The sequence below is a fragment of the Anoplopoma fimbria genome, chromosome 4 (genome assembly GCF_027596085.1).
Source record: "Anoplopoma fimbria isolate UVic2021 breed Golden Eagle Sablefish chromosome 4, Afim_UVic_2022, whole genome shotgun sequence".
Lineage (NCBI taxonomy): Eukaryota > Metazoa > Chordata > Actinopteri > Perciformes > Anoplopomatidae > Anoplopoma > Anoplopoma fimbria.
In genome coordinates this window covers 20,172,046-20,199,950 of record NC_072452.1, presented here as the reverse complement: position 1 = coordinate 20,199,950, position 27,905 = coordinate 20,172,046, and the positions used below count along the sequence as shown (strand labels likewise).

The window sequence follows — 27,905 nt, the reverse complement described above, 5'->3', positions numbered from 1 at the left end:
TCGAGTCATTTGAGTCAATCATTTAAAAGCGAAACATCACCTTTACACCGCTTCTCAAATGCAAAAATGTTCTGCCGTTCTTGGTCTCATAAGATAATAAATTGAATCTTTTGGGGTTTTTGACTGTTGTTCAGACAAAACAAATCTAAAGACGCCTTTGGCCTGAGAAACCTTCGGACATTTAATAAACCCAGCAAGTAATTAAGAAATTTCCCATGGTGAATTAAGTTATCATGATGAAGTAAAACCACTTTATATAAATGAGACACAGGTACTATGGTTGATATTAGATGTTGTAGTATTTAGTATTTCTTATGAGAAGGTGACAGCTTTCTAACTATAAGATCTTAAATTCCTGATCATCTCAACTTTCTGTCAGATCAATACCTCCTCTTTGTTTACTCGTCATTCTTTCCCTTTTCTTATCCTCCTCCTCCACTTCTACACCATCTTCCTTATTTGCTTCTGTTTTTTTCTTACTACTTCCCTATTCCTCTCACCTCTCCTCCTCACCCTCACCCTTCTTTTCTGACAACCTGTTCCTCCGCTCATCTCTTTTGTTTCTGTCCTGCTGCTCCAACCTATTCCAGCTCCCTTCACCCATCTCTTCTAGACATGGATTAGATTCCTCATGCCTCCGCTACCCGTCTCCTCCTGTAGTAGATTAGATTGCTAGTTTTCTCCAGTATCTGCTCTCTCCTCTGTAGTGGCATCCACATTGCTCTGCAGCTCGCTGCCAGTATCCATAAATCCAATTTACTGTATGTGTGTGTGTGTGTGTGTGTGTGTAAGTGCCTGCATCTGCACATTCACAGCTAGTTCGATGGCTACTGTGTGTTTCTTTGAAGCTACAGAGTGTAATCATGCATCCGTATCACTGTGTGCAGACATCCATGTTTCCTGTCATGCATTGTGTGTGTGTGTGTGTGTGTGTGTGTGTGTGTGTGTGTGTGTGTGTGTGTGTGTGTATACATTATTTTTTTAGCATCTGTGTTTGTATCTGTACCACAGTATCAATGCATTTTTCTTTGCGTGCAACCGCTTACAAGAGTGTGCATTTCTTTCTCCGTCTTTTACCTTTGTACATGTGCAGGCATGTGTCTTTGTAGTTATGTGTGTTTGCCTGCGACCGCCGATAGCTCTGGGTCTAGCTGCCTGTCAGTCTCGATAAGGCCAGCGGTTTGGGGAGGCATCAGTAGGGGCTGCTGCTCGCCCTGGCCTCCGCTTGGTGGATCTGCTGAGAGGGAGCTGAACCATTAGACACGCTGCAGTGACTACAGAGAGAGGGAGAGAGAGGGGGTGGGGGGGGGAGATGGAGAGCGAATGAGATCGAGGGAGAACTTGGGAGGGACTGCACAGGAAAAGCAAGATGGGCAGATGGAAGAGCAGGAGGTAAGGAGATGGAGAAGAGTGAGGGAGGGAGGGGACGGGGAGATAAAGTGGAGAGAGGGTGAGGAGCGAGAAGTAGAGTCGATGGAGGAGGGGAGAATTAAAGAAAAAAAAAAAGAGGAAGAGGAAGAAAGAACAACAGGTGTGAAGTGATAAGGAGAGGAAACGGTGTAACTGTTAAAGTCCACCCTCTCACAATATACGTGTGAATATCTGAAGGACTGAGGCTCGTTAATTAAACAACGTAAGGTAGTGAGATCTCAAAGATCTATCCTCCCTTCACTTCTTCTCTCTTCTATTCCCACTTTTTACCCCCATGAGCAGCATTAAATATCCTGCCGATCATTACTTATTCATTTACTCTCCCATCTACCTCTCTATCCTCTGTCTCTCTTTAGCCGGGGGAGTCCAGATATTTTCCTCCCTGCACCGTCTTCTCGTCTCTCCATCCTTATTTAGAAGCACCAAATATGTCACGTTTTCCACTATCTCCCGGGGAAACATTCAGTCTCTTGCGTGTACGAGGTGGTTGGAGTGAATCTGCCGTCGGCCCCGTCAACACGATAAATGTGTCCGGAGCTTCTCACATCGTCGGCTCCGGGTTGTCAGTTTGAATTTGGTACAGAACCAAAGCTGGAACCTGCACACTTAACTATGTTATACATGCAACTGGTATGAATTAATGCCCTAATGGCGAAACCATCCATGTGTGGCGTCATGACATGTATATAGATATAGATCAATTAAGGAGCTAATCAGTTTAGCCATTCAATTTGCATAATTTGTTAGGTGTATTGCATCTCGCTTATTATGGCGAGACATTGGGGTAGCTCCAGAGCTCCTTCTTGAAAAAGCAGAATGATACTCTGCAATTTGGAGAAAAATTTGTATAACTCCCCCTCACAGAGCTCCTAATTTCCATATAATAATAATAATAATAATAATAATAATAATAATAATAATAATAATAATTCTATTCAATTAACGGATCGGATTTTAACATTATTTACCCTTCAAGACGTGGGCTTTTTCTTGCCTGAAATGCAATAAACATTCAGAATGTTTAAAGCGTTGAGGTTAAAAAATAAAAATAAAAAAAGGAAGAACAAGCAAACATGTTTTTCAAGCCTGTAAGCCAGGAAAAGCTTCAGGTCTGTCCGGAGTAACTGCCACCAACGGCTGCAATTCCAAAAAAGACTTCAAGTCAACTTTTGCATAACAAACACAAACAGTTTTACCACTTCCGTCACTCCACTGCTGCCACAGACACAGATTTTGCCACCGTCCAGGGCTGCTGTGTCATGTGTCAGCCCAGCAGTAAACTCCAAACCAGACTTGATGTGGTGTACTCTTGCACACATAATGGTGGGTTTGTGACCAAACAGAGGCACAGCCTTCAGTTCTGACCCTAAGGGTGACGAATCTGTTTAACATTCTCTGTGTCACCTGCAGCTTGACCACATGTTTTGCTTTACCGCCACAGTCCGCCTCAGTGTTTACTTCTTGTTGTGAGGAATGATTCAGTCATGTCCTCTCCAGCCGTGACCCCCCCCCCCCCCCCCCCCGGTGTGGACATCATTAAATGAATCGAGTCCCAGTGGCTGGTGGTGTTAGTGGTATTGGCCTGCCGTCCCAAGTAACCAGGCCAAAAGCAATTTTTGCTTTGAACCTCGCACCACATTTACCCCTGCAGACTTTTGAGGCATAATTTCAATCACATGTATCCGCTATCTGACCCTGTGCCAACCGTGACTGAGGTAAGAGATGATGACAAACTAACAGCTGGAGATTCCAGTTGGATTATTTTATCAAAGAAAAAGACCCGGGGCTCAGAGATATCTACTGCCAGAATTCCCTACATAAAGGAGATTCAGACTGGAGATTTTCCTTTTGATGATGAAAAGTATTTTTTAAAGCTAAATATGTTGTCTGTTGCATGTGACGGCGGCGGTTGAAGCTAAATGGCCGAGGCGATGACACGCGACAATAGGTCATGAGTCGACCTATCGACAGTGTTGAAAACAAGCGTTCCTCTGACCCTCTGCCTCTTCTTTGGATTTGAACAACTCGCCCACTGGCTGTCTGTGACATTTACCAATAGTGAGCGTGTGACGTGCTCATCATTGCTGTTAAACTAGGTTAGGCCCTGGCAGTTAAGGGGGGTAGAGGGGGGGGTCTGAGGCTGCTTATATCACTGCGGTTATCAAGCGGCCAAGTGTAGATGAGAGTAACTGTAACATCAGCACTGCAGGAATAGACGGAGCCTGAGAACGTGGATAGGTGTTAACCAGATCAAAGCGTTATGGAGAGTTTAAGAGATTAAAGTGATTTCATGGCACAGGTGTTAGAAGCTTTTGATTAAAGCACTACCTGCTATTTGTACAATAATAACAGGAGAAGAACAAGCCTAGTAAGCAATTGATTTTGGTCTCGGATTAAACAAAGAAATTGCTACCTTATGCAAAGGACATAAGTAATGAGATCGTCGAAAAAGAAAACTAAAAAAATAATTTAGGGAATCATAAAAATGTCATTTAAATTAATTTGACAATTTTTTTTTAACATATAATTTGTTCTATTTAGTCCCTTTGTTTAATGGAGGCAAAATCACTACTGTAATTGAAGTCTAATTTCAGTAGTTCACATTTGAAATAGGCTACAATTTAAAAGTTAGCTTCCTACCCTTTGCTTTTCAAAATATATATAAAAAAAATGTAATAACAGAATAGTATTTTGATTCTTTTGAATTGCGTGAGGATTCAAAAAAATCTGTTTAAACCTCCCTGAATGCTGACACGTTTTTTGTCACACACAATAATAATTAGTATAATCAGCAACAGTTATGTACAACTCTATAGTGATAATAGGATTAGTTATATGTTTTTTTTTTGCATGCTTTTCATTATAATATTATCACAAAGCAATACAAATGATGTTTGTTTGCATGTAAATAGGGTTCAAAGCACATTTACCCCCGTAGAAATTCTCAAATTATGGAAATCTTTTATTACAATGTAATATTTAGTAATGTCTTAGTGTGAAAGGTTTAATGGTCATACATAATTGAAATGACCAGTGTGAATGTGCGAAAAGAACGCCAACACACCTGGAAGTCAGATCAGAGTTTGTATAATCACAGAAGTAAATTTAGAAAGTAGCAAAACAAAACCAGCAATTCAGTTTAGTTGGGCAAACACACACTAATTAAAGTGTCATAACATGTTCTCACTAATTACAATAAAGTTTAATGAGCTTCATAACTGTCTTCCTGGTGTCAGATGGAACAAGTTTTTCCGCTCTTGTCTCAAACTTGTAATTGCATAACTCTTCTTTCTTTTTTTTTTTTTTCTCCCTCCCTGCCGTCTTTCAGGAAACAAAAGATGAATTTTTGGCCAGTGTTAGCTCCTCCCCATTCCTGCTCTCTCAAACACAGTCGCACTCACACACACACACACACTCACACACACTCACACTCTCTCTTTCACACTCTCTTAAATGCAGCAGTGCTTGCATTCAGTGTGTGTGTGTGCATGTTGTTGTTTTCTTTAGAGACAGAGGGGAGAGAAGGGAAGACAGAGAGATTTGCTGTAATAAAAAGTGACAAAAAAAAGGGAGGGTGAGGGAGGTAGCTAGAGAAGGAGGGAGGGAGGGAGGGGTAAGACAGATAGAGAGAGCGGGCGAGTGAAGGGGACGGAAGGAAGGGGAGAGAGAGAGAGAGAGAGAGAGAGAGAGAGAAAGGAGGGGGAGCACATGTGTATGCTTGTCACTAAGGGGCTGGGAGAAGGACTACGGGAAGCGAGGTAGCTGGCCACGGACGCCATATGCTGACTGGATTCCTGTTCATGTCTGCTGTGTGAAGACTGGAGGTTTCTGCTGAGAGCTGGCCGGCCGGGGAACACGCCATGGGAAGCTCACATCTCCTCAACAAAGGCATGCCTCTAGGTAAACAACGAGCACTCTGCTTTTATGTGGGAACTGTGTGTGTGTGTGTGTGTGTGTGTGTGTGTCTATGTGTGTGTGTGTGTGCCAAATGTATGAACTCTACATTATTCTGCCTTCCTCTTCCCCTCCCCCTCTCTCTCTCTCTCTCTCTTTTCCTCTCTCCTTTTTCCGTTTCCTCTTCCTCCTTCTCTTCTTTAATTCTGTCTCACTCTATTATTATTTTTTTAACCAGCCCCGGTCTCACTGAATTGGTTAGCCTTTTTCTCTAGCTCCCAGTGTGTGTGTGTGTGTGTGTGTGTGTGTGTGTGTGTGTGTGTGTGTGTGTGTGTGTGTGTGTGTGTGTGTGTGTGTGTGTGTGTGTAGAGGCAAATCTCTGCTATTGAAGGCTGCTTGAACACCTCCATTTGTGGCGACAGAAATAGATCTCTCCCTCTCCCTCTCTTTCTCTCTCTCTCTCTCCTTCGAGGGCTAGCAAGGACATGACACATATTTCCCTTTCATTGTGCTTCTTTTTAGGGAGAGCCATGTTCCCTTGACACACATGTATTCGCACACACACACACACACACACATAGGGAACTCAACTGACACACATACTCGAGTGTACACATGCATGCACACAGCCGGATTCACAGGCAGGTGACAGATGCTACTTATGATAGGGGGGCTGGAAAAGACGTTGGTTAGAAAAGGAGATCAAGGTGCTGCTGAGGAATAAGAAGGGGGGGGTTAAGGGTGTGGAGGAGGAGGAAGGTGTGAGGATAAATGATCATCCACCCTTTAGCTGAATCATTGTATCTGTGGTCATCTGAATCTATGTTTGGGAAGCCGTTTTCTCTTAAAAGAAACTGAGGAGATTGTTATCTGTGATGTCATCAACAGGCTGCGGGTTGTGTCTCTTGAAGACATCAAAGATTAAAGTTGCATCTCTGATCTTTTTTTTTTCCGCTTCGGGATTGATCTCCACATCCGCCTTAACTGTGCTCAAAGAATCCAAGGTCACAGGAATAACGACTCTGAATTACGGTTGAGGGAGGATTGCCCCCTTTTTTTTTTTTTTTTTTTTTTTCTTTTTTTTTAATGCTCACGCACAAATCACTGCCAGTCAATAATCGTGAAACTCATCTTGGTCATTGGATCCGTTTCAGCACACAGAGGGAGATCATTGAACCTTTCAGCGCTGGTTTAAAATCCGTTTGTCGTCCCGGGTGATTGATGGATGTGTTGATTCATGTTTCGGAAGGCAGGGGTCCTCATACCCACGAGTGTTGAGTCACGTCTAATCTGATTAGAACGACCTCGATCACCGACACAAACCGCACGCCAGTCACTCTCCACCTAATCGCCCTTAAATATCAGATTGTCGTGACAAAATGCTAAAGTATAATCTCATTTCTCAAATGAAGACTTGTGTAACTTGACTTGTGTGTTTTAACTCATAGAATGATTTACAAGCAGATTACAGGTAACATGTAACAAGATTGTGCTCCATAGTTCCAGGCAGTTTCCCACCAAGACAAGGCAAACTGTTCATGTTGCGACATGTTGCCAACTGAGGAAAAAACCACAGCCCCCCCTCTGTCTCATGAAAGTACAATTAGTTAACAAAGCATGAAACACACCTGCACATCGCAGAATAAATATAGGCTTTAACAGCAATTAACTTGTTTCAGTGGATAAATTGTTGTTTTATCTTGAAAAAAAAATATCAACTTTTCATGAGGCTAACATATCCAAAACACTGTAGATCCATTTTTATAAATACTTAATAGAGGTTCTATTTTTTTCCCCAATACATTTGTATCTACCATGATACTGCACACACTTGCATTCTGGCAAATACTGACTTTTTATATTGCACAGCCCACAAAAAAAAAGAAAAAAAAAAAAAGAAAAAAAAAGTGTGTAAAATAGACACCTAAGCACGTATAATTGACAGCACTTAGAAAACTATAAAGCATTGAGCGCTCAGCAAAGAGACTGTTTCGCACTGACAACCGTTGAAAGGCTTAGTCTATTATATCTAATGCACACAATAAAAAAACCTTGAGCTTTGAGTGAAGCAGCAGTGATGGATCTACCAGCAGCAGCTAAAAGGCTGGCCACTTAAAGGCATGACATCTGCATTGATGGTAAGCCAATATAATTAGTTACATTTAACTATACTTGTAAACAACTTGTGCATTTTATTGAGAATTACCATTCAAAAAAGGAAATGTAATTGAGAAGCATGACAGTCTAGACAGGCGGCATCATGCACAGAGAAAAATAGCAGGCCTGCATCCCAAAACAGCAATTAGTACGTAGGCTATAATTCCACTTAGAGCTAAATGAAAAGAACACACATTTTGTTGTTATTAATTTATATGTCAGTTTATGAGTTTATCCATTTATGAGTCAGGTGTGTCTGTTCAGACATTTGCTCAGATGGTATCCATGTAGCAGGCTCTCAAGAGAGCGCAGGCCTCAGGCTGGCAGTTTTGCATTGTCTGCACTAAAAAGCTTTTACTGTAATATTTGATTCGTTATTAAGTCAGTTACATTGTTTGAAATGAAATGTGGTGGACTAAATGCTCTCTGACTCTGGATCTACTGTGGTTAAATATAACTCAACTAAACACTCTTCATAAGCAGTAACAGTAAAAAAACAGTGGGTAAAATTTGAGTTTTGATGGGAAACCGTCTTAAAGACCCCCTGTGGGTCCTCGTACACCAGTTCAGGAACCCCTTAATCTATAACACAATAAATGCAGCGTAGCCTTAATAATCCATTAATGGGTACATTTGTTCCAGAGTATCCAAAGTGACCCCGAACCAATTGAACCTTCAAAGTGATTGTGACTTTCTTCTGCATATTAACAGTTAATCCAATATAACAGGCCGACAGCCATACGTTAATCCAGTTAAAGCCGGTATTTAAATGTAGTAGTTCCTGTGGTGCAAGTATTGTTTAGGACTGCGCTTCTTAACCTCTTTCGTTTCATGACATCTTACATATCATATAAGTGCCTACTATTTTTCCTTTAATTAGTTTTAAATGATATATTTTTTCTCGCAACTAAAACTGCTACAAAATGCAATGGAAGACACCTATTTTTGTATAAAAATGATGCGTTGTCGAATCACATGGAAAGGATGTAGTGCATTAAAGTGTGGTGGGGCTGCTACATGTATAGCTTCATTGATCTAGTGTAGTCACTATAAAGCTGAAAACTGTGCTTTCAAACCATAACTGGTCTCTATTAGCCTTCTATCTATCAAAAACCACAAGTAGAACTGGTTTGAAATTGAGTGATCAGTAAATATAACAGTCCACCTGGAACTAAACATTTTGCATATTCAAACTCAAAGTTGGTCGCCACAACTAAACTGCTACCAGACATTGTTGTCGGGCGTTTCCTCGGTTGTTATCTCATTGGTTGTTTTGCTGCGGGTGTCTTCAATACTGGGAAGAGAAAGCTGACAAACCTGAACTGTCTTGCAGAATCAGGACTGTATATATATATGTGTGTGTGTGTGTGTGTGTGTGTGTGTGTGTGTGTGTGTGTGTGTGTGTGTGTGTGTGCGTAAACCAGTCTGTGAGTGTGTGTGTGAGAGAGAGAGAAAGAGAGAGGACCTGCATGGTGATAAATCCTATATGCAAGCACTTGTATGTGTCGTATAACACTGCCTTTAAGTCATGTCAACCTGCGTGCATAGTATGCTGAGCATGTACTTGTGTTTCTGAGTATGTAGGTGTGGCTGGATGTGAGAGAGAGAGAGAGAGAGCATATGAATGAGGGAGAACTGGTGTTGAGGGATGCCCATCTTTCCTTCCTGGGGACTGAATTGTTGGTAGAAAGACAAAAAAAAAGGAATATATATACGACTGAAGAAGCGTTAAGCTCTCTGAACATTTTGTACCTGGACATTCATTTTTTGAAGGCAAAATAATGCAGCGATGATATAAAACCTCGGCTTTTCTCAGCGCTGGAGAGATAGACATGACGGGAGAAAGAAAAGGGGATGGCAAAAGAGATAAGGAAAGCCTCGGGAAACAAGACCGAAATGAGAGTAGGAGATCTGAAAATGAATCAACCAGAGATGAAGGGATGGCGATAGCAGCACTGAGGGGGTGACCGGCGAAGATTCAGAGGCCTTTTAAACCACGCCATGCTGCTGCACGCCAGAAGAGCCAGTGACATTATAAATCAGCCGTGCTGTGGCTCACTGGTTGGTTGCTACAGTCGCAGACGTCTGACTGATCACAGGTGCCGACAGCAACGCTCCGCTCTCTGCCTCACAGTAAAAAAAATAAAATAAACACAAGCACTGTATCTGAAATGTGAATGCGTCATGCTGCCGAGGAGAGTTTTAGCTCAGAAATGTTTGGTCAAAATATATGTGAGAGGCCTGTGAGTTATGGCTGTGAAGTGTTTATGGGTGTAGTAGTCAATACAAAATAAATGAATAAGAGTTATCAGGGGGATGCGATTAATTATTATTTTCATTGTGAGTTAATCAGCTTATTGTTTTATCAATATAAAAAAATATAAAATATAAAACAATAAGCTATAAAATGTACAAGAAAAGTAATAAAAACACCCATTACAATCTCTCAGTCTCAAGGCGATGTCTTCAAATATATTGTTCTGTCTGACCAACAGTCCGAAACCCAAAAATAATTGATTTAAAATGATTCAAACAAGTAGTAAATCCCCATTTTTCAGAAGCTTGAACTAGCAAAAGCTTTACATTTTTGCAAGACAACTGACCTAAACAATTATATTGGTTGTCAAAATTGTTGCAGACCGACTGACTAATAGATTTGTTGCTCTATTTTTGATCACCTAAATGTCTTCTAAATCTTTTGATAAATAAAATATCAGAAAATAATAAAAAACTGCCCATCACAAATTCCTAAAGCTTAAGTTGACGTCATAAACAGTTTTTTTTTTCTTCTTAAAAAAACAAAACAAACCGCCAGATGATCTTGAGATGAAACCCCTCGTTATAAGAGTGCGTATTGTGGTTCTTTAGTGTCGTTTAACAACCAGGGACTCGCAGCTTGTTTTGGCAGATCCCTCTCTATGGAGGCTGGCAGACTTCCCTGTGACCTGCACATTTAAAAACACATAAAACTCTTCTCTGCTGAATGACAGTCCGATAACATTGTCTCGTTCCTCTGAGACAAAAAAAATCCAGCTGTTCTTGTGAGCTGGTCAACGACAGCTGAATACATGCAGGCTTCAGGGCTTTCCCACTGGCTCCCATGGTTCAGTCCCAGCAGTCTTTGGCAGATGCTTTTTCCGTCTCTAAATGTCAGTCAAACAGCTTTGGCGTTATTTTGGTCCGGTTACAAATTTTCCTACGGATGCACTTTTCATATCGCGGCTGTGCACAGAGTCCCAGGCCCTGAAGCACATATTGCAAAAGCAGAGTCGTGAACATACAGATGGTTATTGATTTTAGTGAACAATTTTCACCATTTCCATTTCGAATGTTTCCTTGGGTGCAAATCCCTTCTAAAACAATGCTTCACGATGTTTACCAAACGCAGTGGTGACTCTGAATCAAAACTCAGTTGCAGAGAAACGCTGGATAGATGGCCAGAGCAGAGCCGACCGTTGGCTGTCAAGAGGCCTGTTTGCACTGTGAAAGCTCCCAGCAGTCACACACCCCTGAGGCAATAGGGGGGGGGAGGGGGAGAGAGAGAGAGGATTGAATGTAATGAGAGAGGGAGAGTAGAGATGGAAGAGGTTTTAGAGTTTAGGAGCTGAGCACAGTAAAGTCTTTGCAGTTATTTAATACAACAAGGAGAATTTAATGAGTGTTTAATGTGGCTAGAAAGCGAGAAAATGCATTAAATGGAAGAAACCGAGAGAAAAACCGCCATTTGAGTTTGTTTGATTTAGTGAACAGGGAGAGTGCATTAATACTTCCAGTGTTGTGCTGAGGTTTCCGTGTGTGTGTGTGTGTGTGTGTGTGTGTGTGTGTGTGTGTGTGTGTGTGTGTGTGTGTGTGTGTGTGTGTGTGTGTGTGTGTGTGTGTGTGTGTGAGGGGAAAAATCAGAGAGAGAATAGATGGGTGTTTTATTATATATTACCACTCAGCAGTCACGGTGCTGGTCCTCCCAAGGTCATACTTGGTGCTGGAATGAAAGCTATTTCCTCCCTCACTCTGACTGAGTGTGAGCCGGAAAAAAAAAAAAAATGTCTGCTACTCTCCAAACACGGTACTTTGCTGCACAGCTGCTTAGATTGACCAGATTTCCTTGTTTGGTGCAAGTGAACGAAAAAGCAAGCTCGGAAAAGTCTGTAGGCCAAAATGGTGTATGGTGATTAAGTGCAGAGCCTACAGGCGAACGTGCTACTTGTGGATGTATCTGAGCTACAATGACGCTTGTGTTGTTGGTCCGAGAGTACTTTTTGCTGTTGCTGAATTCCAATTTCTCAGCTATGCACCATTGATTTTGTATTGATGTGTAAGTGCAATGGCCTGCAGGCAAATCCCATTATGGAAAGCTAATGTTTTACCAGCTCACATGAGGCATTGGGAGCAAGATTTGAGTTTCACTCTGTTGGTCTTACTGGGCTGTTGGGTGCTGCTTCACCGGATCAGGTTTCATGCTGCAACTTGACGATGAGGAGAGGAAGATGATGCAGAAATTGAGAGATGGATTGTGCTAAATTGTGGGCTGTATTTTCTTCTCTGTACCTTCTGAGGGCTGTTTCCTTTCATTTTGCTTTAAGTGCTTTTATCGTAAGGTTCATGTTGTCGGTACTAAAGAAATGCTGTAAGGCAGAAACCAGGATTCTAGACATTAAGCTTGTACTCTAACTCTTAAGCAGTAAATCTCTGTAACCAAAATTAAAACAATATGTAATTAAAATCCAACCACTATTACTACTGTATGTGCAAATATCAGCATTGAATTCATGATCCTAAATGCACTATATCCACTAAAGTATTCCATGGTTCCTGTAGCGTGGCTGTGTTTACTCTCCCACGCTCTGCTCTACTGCTGCCTGATACATGCTGGAGGAAGTATGTGCTGGTTTAAATATAGGTCATAAGTATGTTGTTTGGAAGAAATATATTGTTTGAAAATTAGCAGAGTATTGTCAAAGTATTCTGGCCAAAAAAAAAAGAGTATATATCAAATCAAAATATTGATGTTTTCAAAATATCACATGCTTCCTTTCTGTTGTCTCTAAATACTGACAAACCATGAACACTGCAGCACACTGGAGCATAAAACCAGATATGCATGTAAGCACTAAATACATTATGTCCCCATGCATGCACCCTGGCTCACTAAACAACCAGAGAAAACCATTGATTTAAAAAAATCACCCCATTTGCCAGCTTGAGCTAAAAAAAAAAAATTCGATAAGAATTTACTTTGGATGAGAAAGATGTGGGTCATCCATCTTCATTTGTCCAGTGAAGCTTTTTTCCAGTACTTCCCTGCTTTGTATTCATATTATTCATGCAGCTATACTTATTCAGTCCTGGGAGGTGCACAGTGCAACACAGCCCTCACTTAGTGGTCATCGACCTGCACCATTGGAGCACATATACGGTAAAGAAATGCCCCAAAAATCAGCAGTAGTATCTGGCCAATCGTAAATGATGTGGCATCATGTCCATGTAACAACAATGATTTTTATCACCTGTAAAAACATGTTGCTATTCAAAACACTGATTCTAAATGTCAGGCCTCCAAAATCAGAAAGCAGTGCTGAACAGTCACACAAAACAAATCAGTCGTTTGCAGTAGAGACAGATCTACAAATGTTGTCTTCATTAGATTAAACCAGAAATCCATTTGCATTTCTATCATTCTCAATGCTAAATGCATCAAGTTAACACCTCTCTTCTGTATATGTAAAAGCAAAAAACAAGAACCCGCTAACTTAAGTACAAATGTACAATATATGAAGTTAAAAAAAACTGGTAAATTATAAAGCGTCAGGTCAAAAATACAACTTGAAAGCACTGAAAATGAGAGATTAATTATGGATACTGGTAGTTTGAGTGTGATTCTAGAAGGGAGCTTTCCTTAAAATGTTTTGGCTCATAGAGCACTTAATGATAGCCGTTAAGGGAAGAGCGTCTCAGTTTCCAAGCCCAGCTTTTCCAGACCAATTCCCAAGTTTGGAGCTGCCAAACTTCTTTCCACAAGCGTGATTCCCAGAGACACTTGGCATTCAAAATAAAGTGAGTGATTTTGAAACGAGTGGTTTAACGATTCGAATGCTTTCTCGTGATGGTGGACGCTCATATGAGACGTCAGCCTGCACGTCAGGAGTGAGTGATGGGTTCCCTCAGCATCCGCTACAACAGGCAGAACTCTGCACTCATTCCTTCCACAGAGCTTTAGAGGTCTGTCAGAGCTTTGAGCGTCCAGGAAACTCAATTACATTTTCCTCTTATTAGTTAGTTATTTGTCGTCTTTCAGATGTCTTGGTTATGAGTCAAGGATCTGGAACGATGAACTCTTCAGTTATCTAAAGGAGAGTCAAACCGAGAGATCGCAGTGGGAGGAAACAGTTAAAAGAAAAGGAATAAATGCGACCACTGCCCTGGTTGAACCTGAACAGCCGCCCACTAGTTGGGTCTTCAGGCGTATCTGCTTTGTTAAATGCCACTTATCCTCCTGTAAGGCCTGGCAGCACTTTAGAGGTAATGATTCTCATCCAGAGAGACGATTTACCAAAACATCCTTCAGAGTGGTTGAAGGGTTCACTCTTATTCCAATGCTGACAGATTTCAGTCAGATTCCAGCTACTGGATATATCATGAACTTACCCATATGTCTACTTACTTTGATCATTTAAGATGACATTTTGAGGGATTTTGAGCTGTGATATATCATTTTTTTGTGCACGTTTGTAAATCAAAACCTCACTTTCAACCAAGATATGCTACGTGAGAGATAATTGAGACATAATCTGGAGCTTCAAGCTGCTTGCTCAGTTGTTTTCTGGTCAAGATCGACCCATTTTTTCAGAGTAAGTGGCCCCCATGAGTCACTCTTAGTGGTCTGTACGGGCAAGCACTTACATTCTCGGTGAGTACATGAGTATGTAATTAAAACAATGTGAACAGGATGAAACACAAAAGGATACTCTTAATTATCATGGCTTTTTTCTGCCTCTTGATTTTTAATTGGATGGGGAGATCCTGAAGGTTTGAGGGCACTTTTTCAAGGGCAAGTTTTTTATAATACTCTGTACTATTTTCTACCAGCCTAAACCCTCCTCATCCATCTTCCCAATTAATGCCTGTTTTTCAAAGAGTCAGCAAACTTCAAGGTAGCAATAATTAAACTGAAGCACTAAAATCCTTAAAAGTAATAAGCTGTGAAAGAAGACCATTTGCTCCTGGATGTATTTTTTTTTTCTCCATGCTTGCTGTCAAAAAACTAATTTGGGAAGGTATGCACAACAAACTAATGAACGCCTGAAGGTCTTATAATAATAAATTACATTTCTTCCCAGTACAAGACGTCTTATCTCTCTGAGGGAGATTGTTGTTGTGCAAGTGTTTCCATCATCTTCGTTGTAATTTTTGTTTTGCCCATCTGACATTTCTTAATTTTTCCTCTGTGTGTGTTTAGGCATCAGGCCACCCATTATGAACGGGCCCATGCACCCGCGCCCTCTTGTGGCGTTGCTGGACGGACGTGACTGCACGGTGGAGATGCCCATCCTGAAGGACGTAGCAACCGTAGCCTTCTGTGACGCTCAGTCCACACAGGAGATCCACGAGAAGGTAACACACTTAATCATGAACACACACACACACACACACACACACACACTGTAAGTAAGATCATATCCTGCGGAGGGAATATTCTCATCTAAGTCATATAAACTCAGGATTCAGCAGGCTGTTAAATTAAGCTTCTACATTTGCTGTAATAGATAGATGATAGTATAGATGGATGGTTTTTAATTAAATATCTGGTGCTTAGAGAGCAGCAGCAGCAGTTTGCATAACATAAACAATGGTAGAAGTAGTAGGTTTTTACCTACTACTTCTATCACCTCCAAAATCCAAGGCTGATTCAAGATAGATTGATATATTTCAATCATGTGTAGTTATCTACTTTATTAGAAACGGATCAAATAAATATTAATAAATTGGATTTGTAATAAATTTCCCCCTCAATATCAGCTTAATCCAAAACCCACTTTAGTGAAAATTTTACTTAGGACTTCAAAACATCACTTCAGAAATCATGGATGCCACAGATGTTATGTCCACATGTCTAGTTAATATATTTAACCAAGAACCAAACATAAGTCTGTTTGCAAGAGTATATTTAACCATCTTTTTGATAGACGAGTGATGTCTGACCGGGGAAAAAAATGCACATTTATACTGCGTATATTCAATTAATTTAATTCAGATGAGTCGGGAAAAAGTTCACGTCAGCCTCTAAATGCAACACGAGTTGGACATATCAGGAGTTTCTGACTGCAAAGATATCCACATGCAAAACACAACAGAGGCTAATTTAGGCTATTTGAAGGATGTGACCACAGGGAGAGCAGTGGGGGTAACCGCCTTGCAATAAGGTGTGAATGCTTCTATTTTTGTTTTTTGTCTACTGACATAACATGAAAGCAATATCAGCACCTGAGATATATTGGTCTGAAGTTGCCTCAGTAAAGAATATTGACTCCAAATCACATGAAAAGCAAACTTAAAATGTGGGTCAGGCTCGTTTCTCGCCACAGTCACTATGGATGGTAACTGGATTTGTGTGTCTGGCAGGGTTACGTCTCGTTCTGGGCGTCTGCCAGGCACGCTCCTTCTGTGAGCGTGCTCAGTTCGCACAGCGTGGGAGAAACAGATGGCTCTCCCTCGCTCACTATCTCTTGCTCTCTCTCTCTCTCTCTCTCTGGCTCTCTAGTAAGCAGCCACCTCATTGTGTAATTAAAAGGGCTTCTTTATTGTAATTGAACTGCATGTCATTTTCATCCTCGAACACACATGAGGAGGGCTGGCAACGTTAGAAAAAGATTGTAAGATTAACTGAGAACCAATTAAAAGGTGACTCAAAACACAGCCATATATTCACATTCTATGAGAGATAATCAATTTATCTGCTTTTAAGTCAGAATGTTTCATTTATCAATTAAAACACAGAGCTGTTGTCCTGATTAGGAGCCAGTCGGGAGCCCATGTGAATTAGATCCCTGCTGATATCAGGCGGTTTTCTTCGATGCCATGACACCTTATCTCGATTCCTGTGGTTAGGAAAGCTTGGTTTCCATGGTAATAATCGGGGGAAAGCAGTCATTCCACGCTGGCAGGGATATTAAAAAAACAGGATGTGAGAAAAGATATAAACAAAATCGCGGGAAAATAAAAAAAACAACTCAACAGAGATACTGAGTTCATGGAAACATTGTGACTATGAACTCGGTGAACTCGGGCTGCTGACACTCACTCAGAGCTGTTTCCGCAAAGCCACGCTTGGCTTGTGCATGCTCACACCCACGCAAACACATGCTCATGTTTCACCTTTGTATGTTTATCCATTTGTTCTGTACTGTATCCACTCAAAGCACAGTCATTATATACTACAAACACACACTTTTTTACCTTGCTGTGTGAGCTTAGAGGTAAAGTAAGGCTGCATTGATTTAGATATTTCAAATATGCACACTAGCTCTCTATAGTTTAAACAAGTCAGACTGTGTGTGTCTCTACAGGTGCTGAATGAAGCTGTAGGAGCTCTCATGTACCACACCATCACTCTGATGAGGGAGGACCTGGAAAAGTTTAAAGCTCTGCGCATCATCGTCCGCATCGGCAGCGGCTATGACAACATCGACATCAAATCTGCCGGGGAACTAGGTGAGAACACACACACAATCACACACAAACACAGGAAGGGAGTGTGTTTATTCCTGCACTGTTCTCAATGTTAATATCATTGTCACTCTTTATGTGTTAAGAACATAATCATCATCCTTTAACACTACTCTTGCCCATCACTCTAACCTTCTATGTGAATCGGGAAAGCCTGTTCAAGAAGCTCAAACCAGAATGTTTGTTTACTAACATAATTCACATAAATGTCAGGTTAAGCCACATGTGACTTTCAATTACTCGCCATTTCACTCCGGAGCTACTTTTCACAGCAGGCTGCCACACTTTTATTTGTTCCAGAGCCAAGCTTAGCGCTGCACGCCGGGCTAGCTGACTGGCACACCTAAATGAGAAAAGAGTCCATTGCTGATGTTATTAGTTACACCTTCAATTACAAGCAAATGTGTTGGTGTTCTAGCTGTTGTGACTTATCAGCATAAACAAACAGCTATAAGCTATGCAAATAGATGGTTTTGTCCTCTGTAGTTACTCAACAGCATTGGTGAAAAAGGTACTCAGATCTTCTACTTGAGTAAACGTAGCAATACAACAGTGCAAAAAAACTGTTAGGAAAAGTCCTAGAAGATTATATATATATATATATATATATATACACACACACACACACACACACACACACACACACACACATACTATAACCATATATTCATGTGTAAGCATCACTAATGTTGCAGCTGATTTTAATTCATTTGTAATGCAATGAAGCTTCATTAAAAAATACTTGTTGACTTATATTTTGTGTTAATAATCTGAATCTGCAAATTAACCAGTCACTTAAGCTGTCAGATAAAGAATAGAATAAACAGGAAACACTCACGTTAAGTAAAAGTACCTCAAATTGTACTGCGCTTGACACCTAATTTGACCAATCTCCCCAAAATGTTGCCATGTTTGCTAGAGGTCTGCTGTTAAAAAATGAAGTGAGTAAAGCATTTTTTATAAAAACTCATGTCTCTGCTGCAACAGCCAGAGCTTCACTAACTCTATCTCCTTCCACCAAGACGCTCTGCAATTTGAAAGCATCCAATAGTGTTCGCAGAGGAAATTGCTGACACGACATCTAAAGTCTGCACTTCTCCACCGAAATAGCTTTTTTACCAAACTTCATCAAATGGCCCCCCCAAAAAAAGCTTTTCCTAATCCTTATCTGCTTTCTGGTCCAACAGGCATAGCTGTGTGTAATATGCCAGCGGCCTCGGTGGAGGAGACGGCGGACTCCACGCTGTGTCACATCCTCACCTTGTACCGACGCACCACCTGGCTGCACCAGGTTTGTGTGTCTTTGTGTTGGACTGAAATGAACTGGATTTAAATGAACTAACTCTGAGTGTATTGGCTAGAGGTGCACATCCAGTTATCACAATACAAGCTTCGACAATTACTACTAATTGTCTACTGACAAATCAGCACAATTGAAACGTTTCATTTTCTTTAGAATGTTGCTGTATTTGAGAGACGTTGATGTAAGATGTAGAAGGTACAGTAAAATGATTTGTTCCTCAAATCAGTTTTAAGTAATCCTCACTTAGACGTATACTTTAATCACCATGATCACAATATATCTAAAAAGGATTTAGACTTTTGGTCATTAAGTGCAGACTTTATATAATTTACCTGGACTGTGTTGAACTGTAACGTTTTAGGATTTCTGCATGTAATAATTCGTTGTTATTCATGGCAGGCGCTCCGGGAGGGAACGCGGGTTCAGAGCGTGGAGCAGATCAGAGAGGTGGCGTCGGGAGCCGCGAGGATCAGAGGAGAGACACTGGGACTTATAGGCCTCGGTGAGTAACAACAAACATATGACTCAATGCCGCTGCGGGGAGACCTTCTTATAGGACTAGTATTCACAACAAGAAGTCGTAGAAAGACATAGGAATGCACATTTACTTTAGGGCTGCACTTAAAGGTGCATTATATGAGATTGGAAGCATTTCTATTGCCTCTAAACGGCTCTCAACATGGCGAGGCCTTAGCCGGCGGCTCATAGCTAACGGTGCCAACAGCGCTAACACTACATGCTAGCATAATAGCAAATAGTTGTTTGCTGTTATATTATTGAAGTGAATGTTGAATGTTGCTCCTTTAAGTACAGTTTTGAGGTATTTGTACTTACATTTTATGATACTTAATATTTCTACCCAACGGAAATATTGTACCTTTTAATTTAATTATTCGACAAACGTAGTTATTTGTCGGATTAATGTTTTGGATTACAAACATATGAGAAGCTTATAAAATATGCTAATTTAAGGTTAAACCAGTAAACCTTAGCTAACTGTATATCAAGTAGTTAAAAATAGCTCCACTTTAAGCAGCTTCAAGAGTAAAATGCTACTTCCAGATTCATGCATAATATTGCTAATCTATTTATGTAATTTATAGTAATATATTAATAACAGGTGACATTCTACTGCTACACTGAGTACTCGTACTTTTGATACTATATAACTTCATATTGCAGCGAACACATCTGTACTTTTACTTAAGTAGGATTTTAAATTCATGACTTTTACTTGTAAGTAGAATGTTCCCATTGTTGTATTGGTACCTTTACTTAAGTGAAATACCTAAATATTTTATCCACTACTGACTAGCAGTAAACAAAACAGCTGAGGTTGATGGAAATGTCTTCAGTTAGACAGTTATTTGGTCATTACATTTTTTTTTAATAATAAACTACAATTTTAAACATTGACCTGCTGGTGGCGCTAGATATAAAGTCAGGTCAAGTTATGAAATTAATTCTGAGAGACATGAATATCTGTTCCAAATGTCACTGTTTATTCACTAAGCAACAAATATTTTGAACCAGCTGGTGGTGTTAAAGTAAAAGTCAGGGGATCACCAGGGATTAGGATTCATCTTCTGGGGACCATGAATGTTACCAGTGAAAATGCTGCTGCTAGCCCGGCAGAGAAGGTTTTCATTTTGTTCATTTTGTCCGATAGAGGGAAGCCACACTGAAGTTTTTAATCAAGGGATTTTTCACTTTTTTCCATTTCCATTTTTGTCCTTAGCTCAGCTAAATTGGCTTCCTAAGGAGTTAATGCCAATAAAATATAAGCGGATTAACCAGAAGCAGAAAGTAAATCTCTTCCCTGAACAGTTTGGAAGCTTTTTCAGTAATAATGAGCAGACGTGTGTAGCCAGAGAATTATGTCATTTTTTTACAAGGCAAACATCCAAAAAGGGAACATATACAATATAATCTGTTATGCTTTTTATTCCCATTAAATGTGTATTCACATGCTCCTGTGAGTGTATTAATGTGTGTGCACCTCCATGTTTGTATGTTTCTAGGTCGAGTGGGCCAGGCTGTGGCCCTGAGAGCCAAGGCCTTCGGCTTCAATGTGATCTTCTATGACCCTTATTTGGCCGACGGTGTAGAAAGATCCCTGGGACTACAAAGGGTCACCACACTACAGGTAGCACACGCACACACACACACACATACATACACATTTTTACTAGGTGAAAAAAAGATCCACTGTCACCTTAAATATTTGCAGACAAACACATTTCTTCTCCAGCATATACCATCCATGACAAATGTGCACTTTTGCTAAAACCTTCTGTTTGTGGCCAAGGAGTGACGCCCTCTTGTGTACATTAACAGTAATTGTGATAATGTGAAAAACCCTAAATGTACTGTCACTTGTATTTGTTATAGTCTTATCAGCAAAACAGATTTTATTTACGGAAGATCTGAAAATGTGATTTGTTTAAAAAGCACATTCCACTCTTCATCTGAGAATGTACAGACCGTTTCATTGCTATTCTGTTGCTACGGCAACAGCTTTGTTCCTAGTTAACTTACTGCCAGCTACTTCATTTACAAACATTGCACCAGGAAATACAATGTTGTCAAGTTTAAAAAAGGTCCATTGTCTTATGAAATGATTACCGTCAAGCTCCTGCGATGGTGAGCAGCTGTGAAACGTGTAAATAGAAGATTGGGATTTATATTTAGCATCTTTTCCTATTTTCCTCCTCAGGACCTGCTCTTCCACTCCGACTGCGTCTCTCTGCACTGCAGCCTCAACGAACACAACCACCACCTGATCAACGACTTCACCATCAAACAGGTGACGGAACAGCAGCACACACACACACACACACACACACACACACACACACACACACACACACACACAAAGATATGACAGAGCATATACACTTGAATGATTTATTTATCCCTGCATCAACTACTATACCCATGGCCATAAATATTAAAGAAGTGGATACTGAGGGCAGCCACTGCCTTCATACAGATGAATGAGGTTCTCTGCTGCCTGCACTGCATATGATGACTGATAAACTCAGGAAATATCTGTTTGTCCTTCATCTCCAGGGCTGAGTCTAGAGACATTTTTCATCCCAAGACACGGGCTATACTTTCAAGTAGTTCTGACCTTGCTGGAAGAGCGCAAGTTAAAAGAAAAATTCTCTACATGGATCAACAAAATATAACACATGTATTATTATGGTTAGGTTTCACCAGTAGAATTAGAAAAGATTTATAGATCAAGAGATTTCTAAACCTTCATGTGTGTGTAAATTAGTTTTGTCATACATTTTAAAGACCATTAGCTAAAAGGGAGAACAATTCATATATCAATAATCATGTTTTTTAAACTGACAAGACAATACCTTTTAGTTTGGATCGATATAAAATGTTCATCATGTTGAGCTCTGACCTATTGGATGAACGATGGACTGAATGTGTGATGTCATGTGTGTTAAAGATGCGTCAGGGTGCGTTCCTGGTGAACACGGCCAGGGGGGGTCTGGTGGATGAGAAGGCCCTGGCTCAGGCCCTGAAGGAGGGGAGGATACGTGGAGCTGCTCTGGACGTTCATGAGACGGAGCCTTTCAGGTAACAAGCTCACTGATTGATATTCATGTTGTTTCAGACACACCTGGGTGGATATCTGCACTCTATTGAGTGTTTCAATTATGTAATTAATTACAAGAAAATATATTTAAAAAAACACTTATGTCATTTTTCAGATCTAAATGTATCTTATATTATACTTGAGCTTTGCATCTTCTTTAGTAGGTCTATAATATTCAAATATTCCAACTTAAACATAATCGGGTTATGGTGGTGTTTTTATATATTTACCTATAGTGTTAAAACTTCAAGTGCTTTCCTGAGTTATTTGCAGCCTATAGTATCGCTCTATAATATATCTTAGTTTGTCAAAAGCTTGGATTCAACTCCAGCCAGACAGACAGGTAAGCATGCAGAGCTGAAGCATGTGAGCTATTCATGCTCGTATTATGCAGAAGAATATTCAAACATTCTGGATTTCTACAGTGAATAAAAGCTACAGCGAGATATTGGGTTTGTGTTCCTAAGATAATTTGATGGGGTTTGACTTGAAACTGAGCAATTTTATAGCATTTATGACCATTATTATTACTATAGGTAATGTCCAAAAAGCTATAGATTTTTATTAGAAAATTATTTACACAAATCACAGCGAATGCAAGATTCACCATAAACACAGACACAAGGACACACTCACACGTGACCAATCTCATAATCTTCCTGGCGGAGATGAACTAGAAATGAGTCGACAACAAATAAAATCATTTGTCTCAGCCGTCACTGATTTCACTGTGTTTGTTGTACTTGTGTCAGCTTCAGTCAGGGCCCGCTGAAGGACGCTCCCAACCTGATCTGCACCCCACACGCTGCCTGGTACAGCGAACAGGCATCGCTGGAGATGAGAGAGGAGGCAGCCAGGGAGATCCGAAGGGCTATCACAGGTAGCGTACACACACACACACACACACACACACACACACACACACACAGACACACACACACAGACACACACACACACACACACTACTGAAAGTGTAAACACAAGTCTAAAAATAGATGTTTTTGGGTGTTCTGCTGCAGTTTAGAATAAATCATCCTTCCTGGACTTTGAGCACAGAGAGATTTAAAGTCGGCCTCTTACTTTCTATCCCATTTTCTCCTCTTCTAGTTTCCCCGGACGGCTCAGTCTTATTACCATTGACCTGTTTAATCTTGTCTAACATTTGTTTCTCTGTAGAAAATGGGTTAGCGAGTGCAGGAGCACTAACAAGGTCCCAAAGTGTGAATTAATTAGATTTCTCTGTTATCACTTCATTTTTTTCCACCCTTTCTTTTTCTTTTGCTCCGTTTCTCTATTTTTTCAGGTCGTATCCCAGACAGTTTGAAGAACTGTGTCAATAAGGAGTTCCTCTCCCAGAATAATCACTGGACAGGTGTCGACCCGGCTACCGTTCACCCCGAGCTCAACGGGGCTTATAGGTAATAAGCATCAGGATAAAGAAAACAGTAGTGGTCAGTGCAGTTTGATTCTTCTCACCCAAACATTGGTAAAGTGATAGATTGATACATTTTTTGTAAACTTGAAAATAGAGAATGTGACGTTTAGAAATGTAGATTGTTTTCTAAATGTAATTACTAATATATAGGGCAAGTTAGTGCTGCATTACAATAACAATGTGTTACTGGGACTTTAAGAGATTTAATAATCTAAACGTTTGATGGATTGATTGAGAAAATAATTGCCAGATGAATTGTCGATTAAATAATTATCATTATTTGCGGTGATTTCATAATTTTGTTGAATCTAAATCCTATTGTTCCTGCCAAAATAGAGTGGGCTTCTCTTTCCACCAATATTACACAAAATATAACAGGGCAGTATACAAAAAATGATTCAGAACTACCTAACTTTCTATATTGGCTTGGACACTACGACTTTTTAATGGAAACCCTGTGATGCAAACAGGGCTCTTAAAGTTTTAAAGACATATCTGTTTACTAACAGTCTTTTTTATTGTATTCTATTGAGTTGCATTATGGAAAGTGTAAGATCAAGCAATTGAGGAGCTTGACCCACACTTTGAAATAATAGTCAGAATTTATTATCCTCTTCTGCTCGATTTTAAACATTCAAAATAAAGTCCCCTTACTTTATGGAGGTTCAAAACTCAGTATTACACCACCAAAGTATTCTGTTAATTGTTAAGCTATAAATGTTAACAATAAATTGGCTTTTAATGAAGGGCTACTGCAATGTGTTTGTGCAGGTCAAAACAAGGTCACATATTTGTAATTTTAGTTTCAGTTTTACTTTGATGACTCAGTTTTGCGTCTCTCTCCATCCCTCCCCCTCTCCTCTCCAGGTATCCCCCAGGAGTGGTGAACTTGCCAGCAGGCGGCCTTCCGCCACCCGTAGAAAGCATCGTGCCGAGCGCCGTGCCCATGTCACACACCCTCCCGCCCACTGCCACACACCCTCCTCACGCCCCGTCCCCCGGACAAAACACAGTCAAGCCACCAGAGGGTGACAGAGAGCAGCATCCGAATGACCAACTGTAGCCACAAACACACTCTCACACACACATCCTGTGTTGTCTGGTGACCGGAGGAGGTTGGCACGGCAACCAGGATCATAGTGAGTGACAAGTTGGTATCAGACAGGTTTACAGAGTGTCAGATGGACAGGTTGAGGTCCCAGTAACAATCCATTCAAAACACTCTGGCAAAATGTTTCCCCAGCAGCCGGTTCACACTCCAAAGAAGAGCAAGAAGATGAGGATGACTATGAAGAGGATGGTGAAGAGGAGTGGATAGCTGTCAGCTGCTCTAACCAAAGAGCAAGACAGTTGTCCTCTGCTCCAAAACAGAAGTCCTCAGAAACACTGTAAAGATCCACAGGATGATCTTCAGATAACAACTACAGTAATCGAGTTTCTGCCAGAGGTAAAAAAAAAAAAAAGAAATAACAATATCTATCTGTTAATTTGGGAAGAAAAAAAATCATAATCAAATTCTGCTGTCTTAGACTGTAGTGTGTCCAAAGTTAGATGGACAGGTTTCATGTCTTTCTCTCTTCTTCTGTGTCATTTCCTAAGTTTGATGTACAGGCAAAAGTAGTAGGTTATGAAATGAATGTAACCTGTCTGTGTACAGTTTCTAGACGTACATACTGATATTTGTATGCCAGTCTTAGCAAAAACAAGGGTTGAGAGATATCTCTATGTAGCCAAACTGGTTGGAGAATACAATATCTGTTTTTTTTTTGTTTTGTGTGTCCCCAAATTAACAAGCCCCAAAACCCTTATCCCCCCCCCTCCTCCTCTAGAAAAAAAAGAGGCAGCTTTTTGCACACCATCTCAGGAAATTAAGTTTCCGCGGTTGGTATATTATTTTTTAAATTTGTTTTAAATATACCTTTTTATGCCACTTAGTGCTTTTGTTTTTCTACCTGCTTGCCTTTTTTCGTGTCCTGCTACATTAGAAACAAAGCACTTTAACGAGAGCTAAAGTTGATCTAATGTTTGATTTTGTTTGATATGTTTAAGGGGCATGCCATTTTTGCTCTTGGGACTTATGTGTAAATGTTTGACCCATATCGAGGGGGTTGTGGGAGGAAAAGGCTGTCGGGAGGTGGTGTAATGGTATGCTTGGCTGGGACGAATTTTCAAAATAGATTGGTTTGGTTTTATTACTTTGAAGGACAAGGTTATGTACAAGGCAATGCACTGATATTTTGTAGCAGGTCATTATTGTCGTCTTCATGTCTAAACATCCAGTACTTCCACTTTTACACACATTAATTGTCCAAATCATGGAACATGAACAGCACATCGAGGTTTACAAATGATGCACAACATGTTGCATCATGCTATGCTACGGATCCGTCAAATCAGTCGACAGATGGGGGGAAAAACTGCATCAAAAACTCTATTAATCAGTTATTACAGTAGTTACCATTTTTGGTTCCTATTTGAATTCAAACTCACTTGTACAGATGTCTCATCATGGTTACCGACTGATGAGGAGCAGTTAAACCACACCAAGTTAAACCAAATTTTCATATTTTTGTTTCCGCTACCAACCTGACTTTAAAAAATACTCTATAGCCGGTTTGAAAACCCTTTCAACAAAGTAAAGACGTTTCATGATCGCATGTGAGGACGTACCGTTTCCTTTTAGTCTAGTATCCCTTTAACATTTCATGATGGGTCCTTCCTGAGTATACCGTTAAGCCACCCTCTGTGGCCTCTGTGTCTATGTGTACATATGGTGTTCTGCCTGCCTGTGTCAATGTGACTTGGTTGTATCTGTGTCTGAAAAAAGCAGCGCTGGGAGAAGGGGATGGTGTGTAACACTCTCCACAGGGCATCATTACAAAGACTGCCATCAAAACACACAACTCAACACTATGTCAAAACACCAAAAAAAAAAAAAAAAAGGTTAGAACTAGACTTCAAATCTAAGACAGCAAACTGAACCAGTAGTCTCTGTGTTTACTGGTAACATTCTCAACGTATCAACAACATGCCGTTACGTCAACACGATCTGAAGCTGTTTTTCTATCTGGTTTGACTGATTACAGTTGTTAGCAGGCCAGCTAAGTGACGGTGCTTTTTGGATCCCCTTCTACCAGCAGCTGAGTAGTAAAAACAGTCCACTGTTGCCTACCTGGTCTTCTTCATGGTGAGGTAGTAACAGTAGCAATCAGGGATGGAAATTTCACAACCCATTGGTAAGTATTTCTGTCTATTAAAGAAGATACTGAGGGGAAATTTAAATGTTACTGACAGACAAAAGCACCAAAATGCTGGAATAGTTAGAATTTTACTCTCAATATTTCCTCACCAGATTCCTGCCGTTATGCAGGGGGGGGGGCTCTTTGCTGATACTTCCTGATATAAACTGTAAGCATTCCTCATTCAAACTGATGGGTGCAACAAGTAAAAAAAAAAACAGAAAAGCTTTTAAAGAGACAGTTAACCCTCAAATCAAAAATACATGTTTTTCCTGTTACCTGTAGTGCTATTTATCAATCTAGTTTGTTTTGGTGTTAGTGGCTTAGTTTTGGAAATATAGGCCATAGACCTGTCTGCCTTCTTTGACTATAATGGGACTACATGGCACATGGATTGTGGAGCTTAAAGCGCAGAAAAAATACTCTTTCCAGAAATTATGACCTGGTTACTCAAGATAATCCACAGACCTAGTTGTGAGAAGTTTCATGCAGGAGAACCTAATTGAGCAATCTAGATGAATAAATAGCACTACAGGAGAGAAGTGAAATATGTATTTTTTATTTTGGGGTTACTGTCCCTTCAAAGTGTCGAGGTGCTCCTTGAAATTCCATCCCTGGTAGTAACACACAGTCCACTGTTGCCTACCTTGGTCCCCTTCATGGTAAAGTAGTAGGCGTAGCAATATACAGTATACATATTCTATATTCTACAGTAAATATCATTATTTTTGGTCAATACTGACAACCTGACAAAGATATGTTTGTGACTGTATGCATTTGTATGAATTATTTTAAAAGGAAATAAACTGTGGAAAGGTGAAGTTTGTGTCTTATTCATGTAATAATACACATAATACTGTATACTATTTTGATAATTATATTTACTCCAAAGACTTAATACATTAAGGTTTGCTTTTCTGGATGTTGTCACACCAATAACCACAATTGTTAAAAAATTTGAAAAAATGTCAATGCAACAGCAAAAGTTAAAGAACATACAATAACTGGAAACAATGCAGGTCTCAAAATATTCAAAAATATAAATAGATCAGTTAAAACAACTAACTGATTGGGCCAAGGACAAAAAATTAAATATTTAGATATTAAATT

The 27,905-nt window shown here is 40.2% G+C and overlaps 1 protein-coding gene across 2 annotated transcripts; it reads left to right on the top strand.

Annotated features, from left to right (window-relative positions):
* The first annotated feature begins 5,131 nt into the window (after positions 1–5,131).
* Positions 5,132–27,608, top strand: LOC129090148 (C-terminal-binding protein 1). Of its 2 annotated transcripts, none has more exons than XM_054597684.1 (11): positions 5,132–5,331; positions 14,936–15,090; positions 17,043–17,187; positions 18,390–18,493; positions 18,905–19,007; positions 20,527–20,651; positions 21,222–21,311; positions 21,972–22,102; positions 22,874–23,001; positions 23,425–23,539; positions 24,424–27,608. In XM_054597684.1, the coding sequence occupies exons 1-11, from the start codon at positions 5,292–5,294 to the stop codon at positions 24,617–24,619; spliced, it is 1,332 nt and encodes a 443-aa protein (XP_054453659.1). In that variant the 5' UTR covers positions 5,132–5,291; the 3' UTR covers positions 24,620–27,608. The 2 variants fall into 2 exon arrangements, with proteins under 2 accessions (XP_054453659.1, XP_054453661.1); XM_054597686.1 differs by having other exon boundaries at positions 23,425–23,572; positions 24,424–24,510.
* Positions 27,609–27,905: the final 297 nt, after the last annotated feature.

What these genes read in the sequence shown, in the direction of transcription:
- LOC129090148 (XM_054597684.1), top strand. Translation starts at nt 5,292, where the DNA reads ATGGGAAGCTCACATCTCCTCAACAAAGGCATGCCTCTAG. An exon ending in CAACAAAGGCATGCCTCTAG is followed by an intron (nt 5,332 to 14,935) that starts GTAAACAACGAG and finishes GTGTGTGTTTAG; the next exon opens with GCATCAGGCCACCCATTATG. An exon ending in ACTGGGACTTATAGGCCTCG is followed by an intron (nt 19,008 to 20,526) that starts GTGAGTAACAAC and finishes GTATGTTTCTAG; the next exon opens with GTCGAGTGGGCCAGGCTGTG.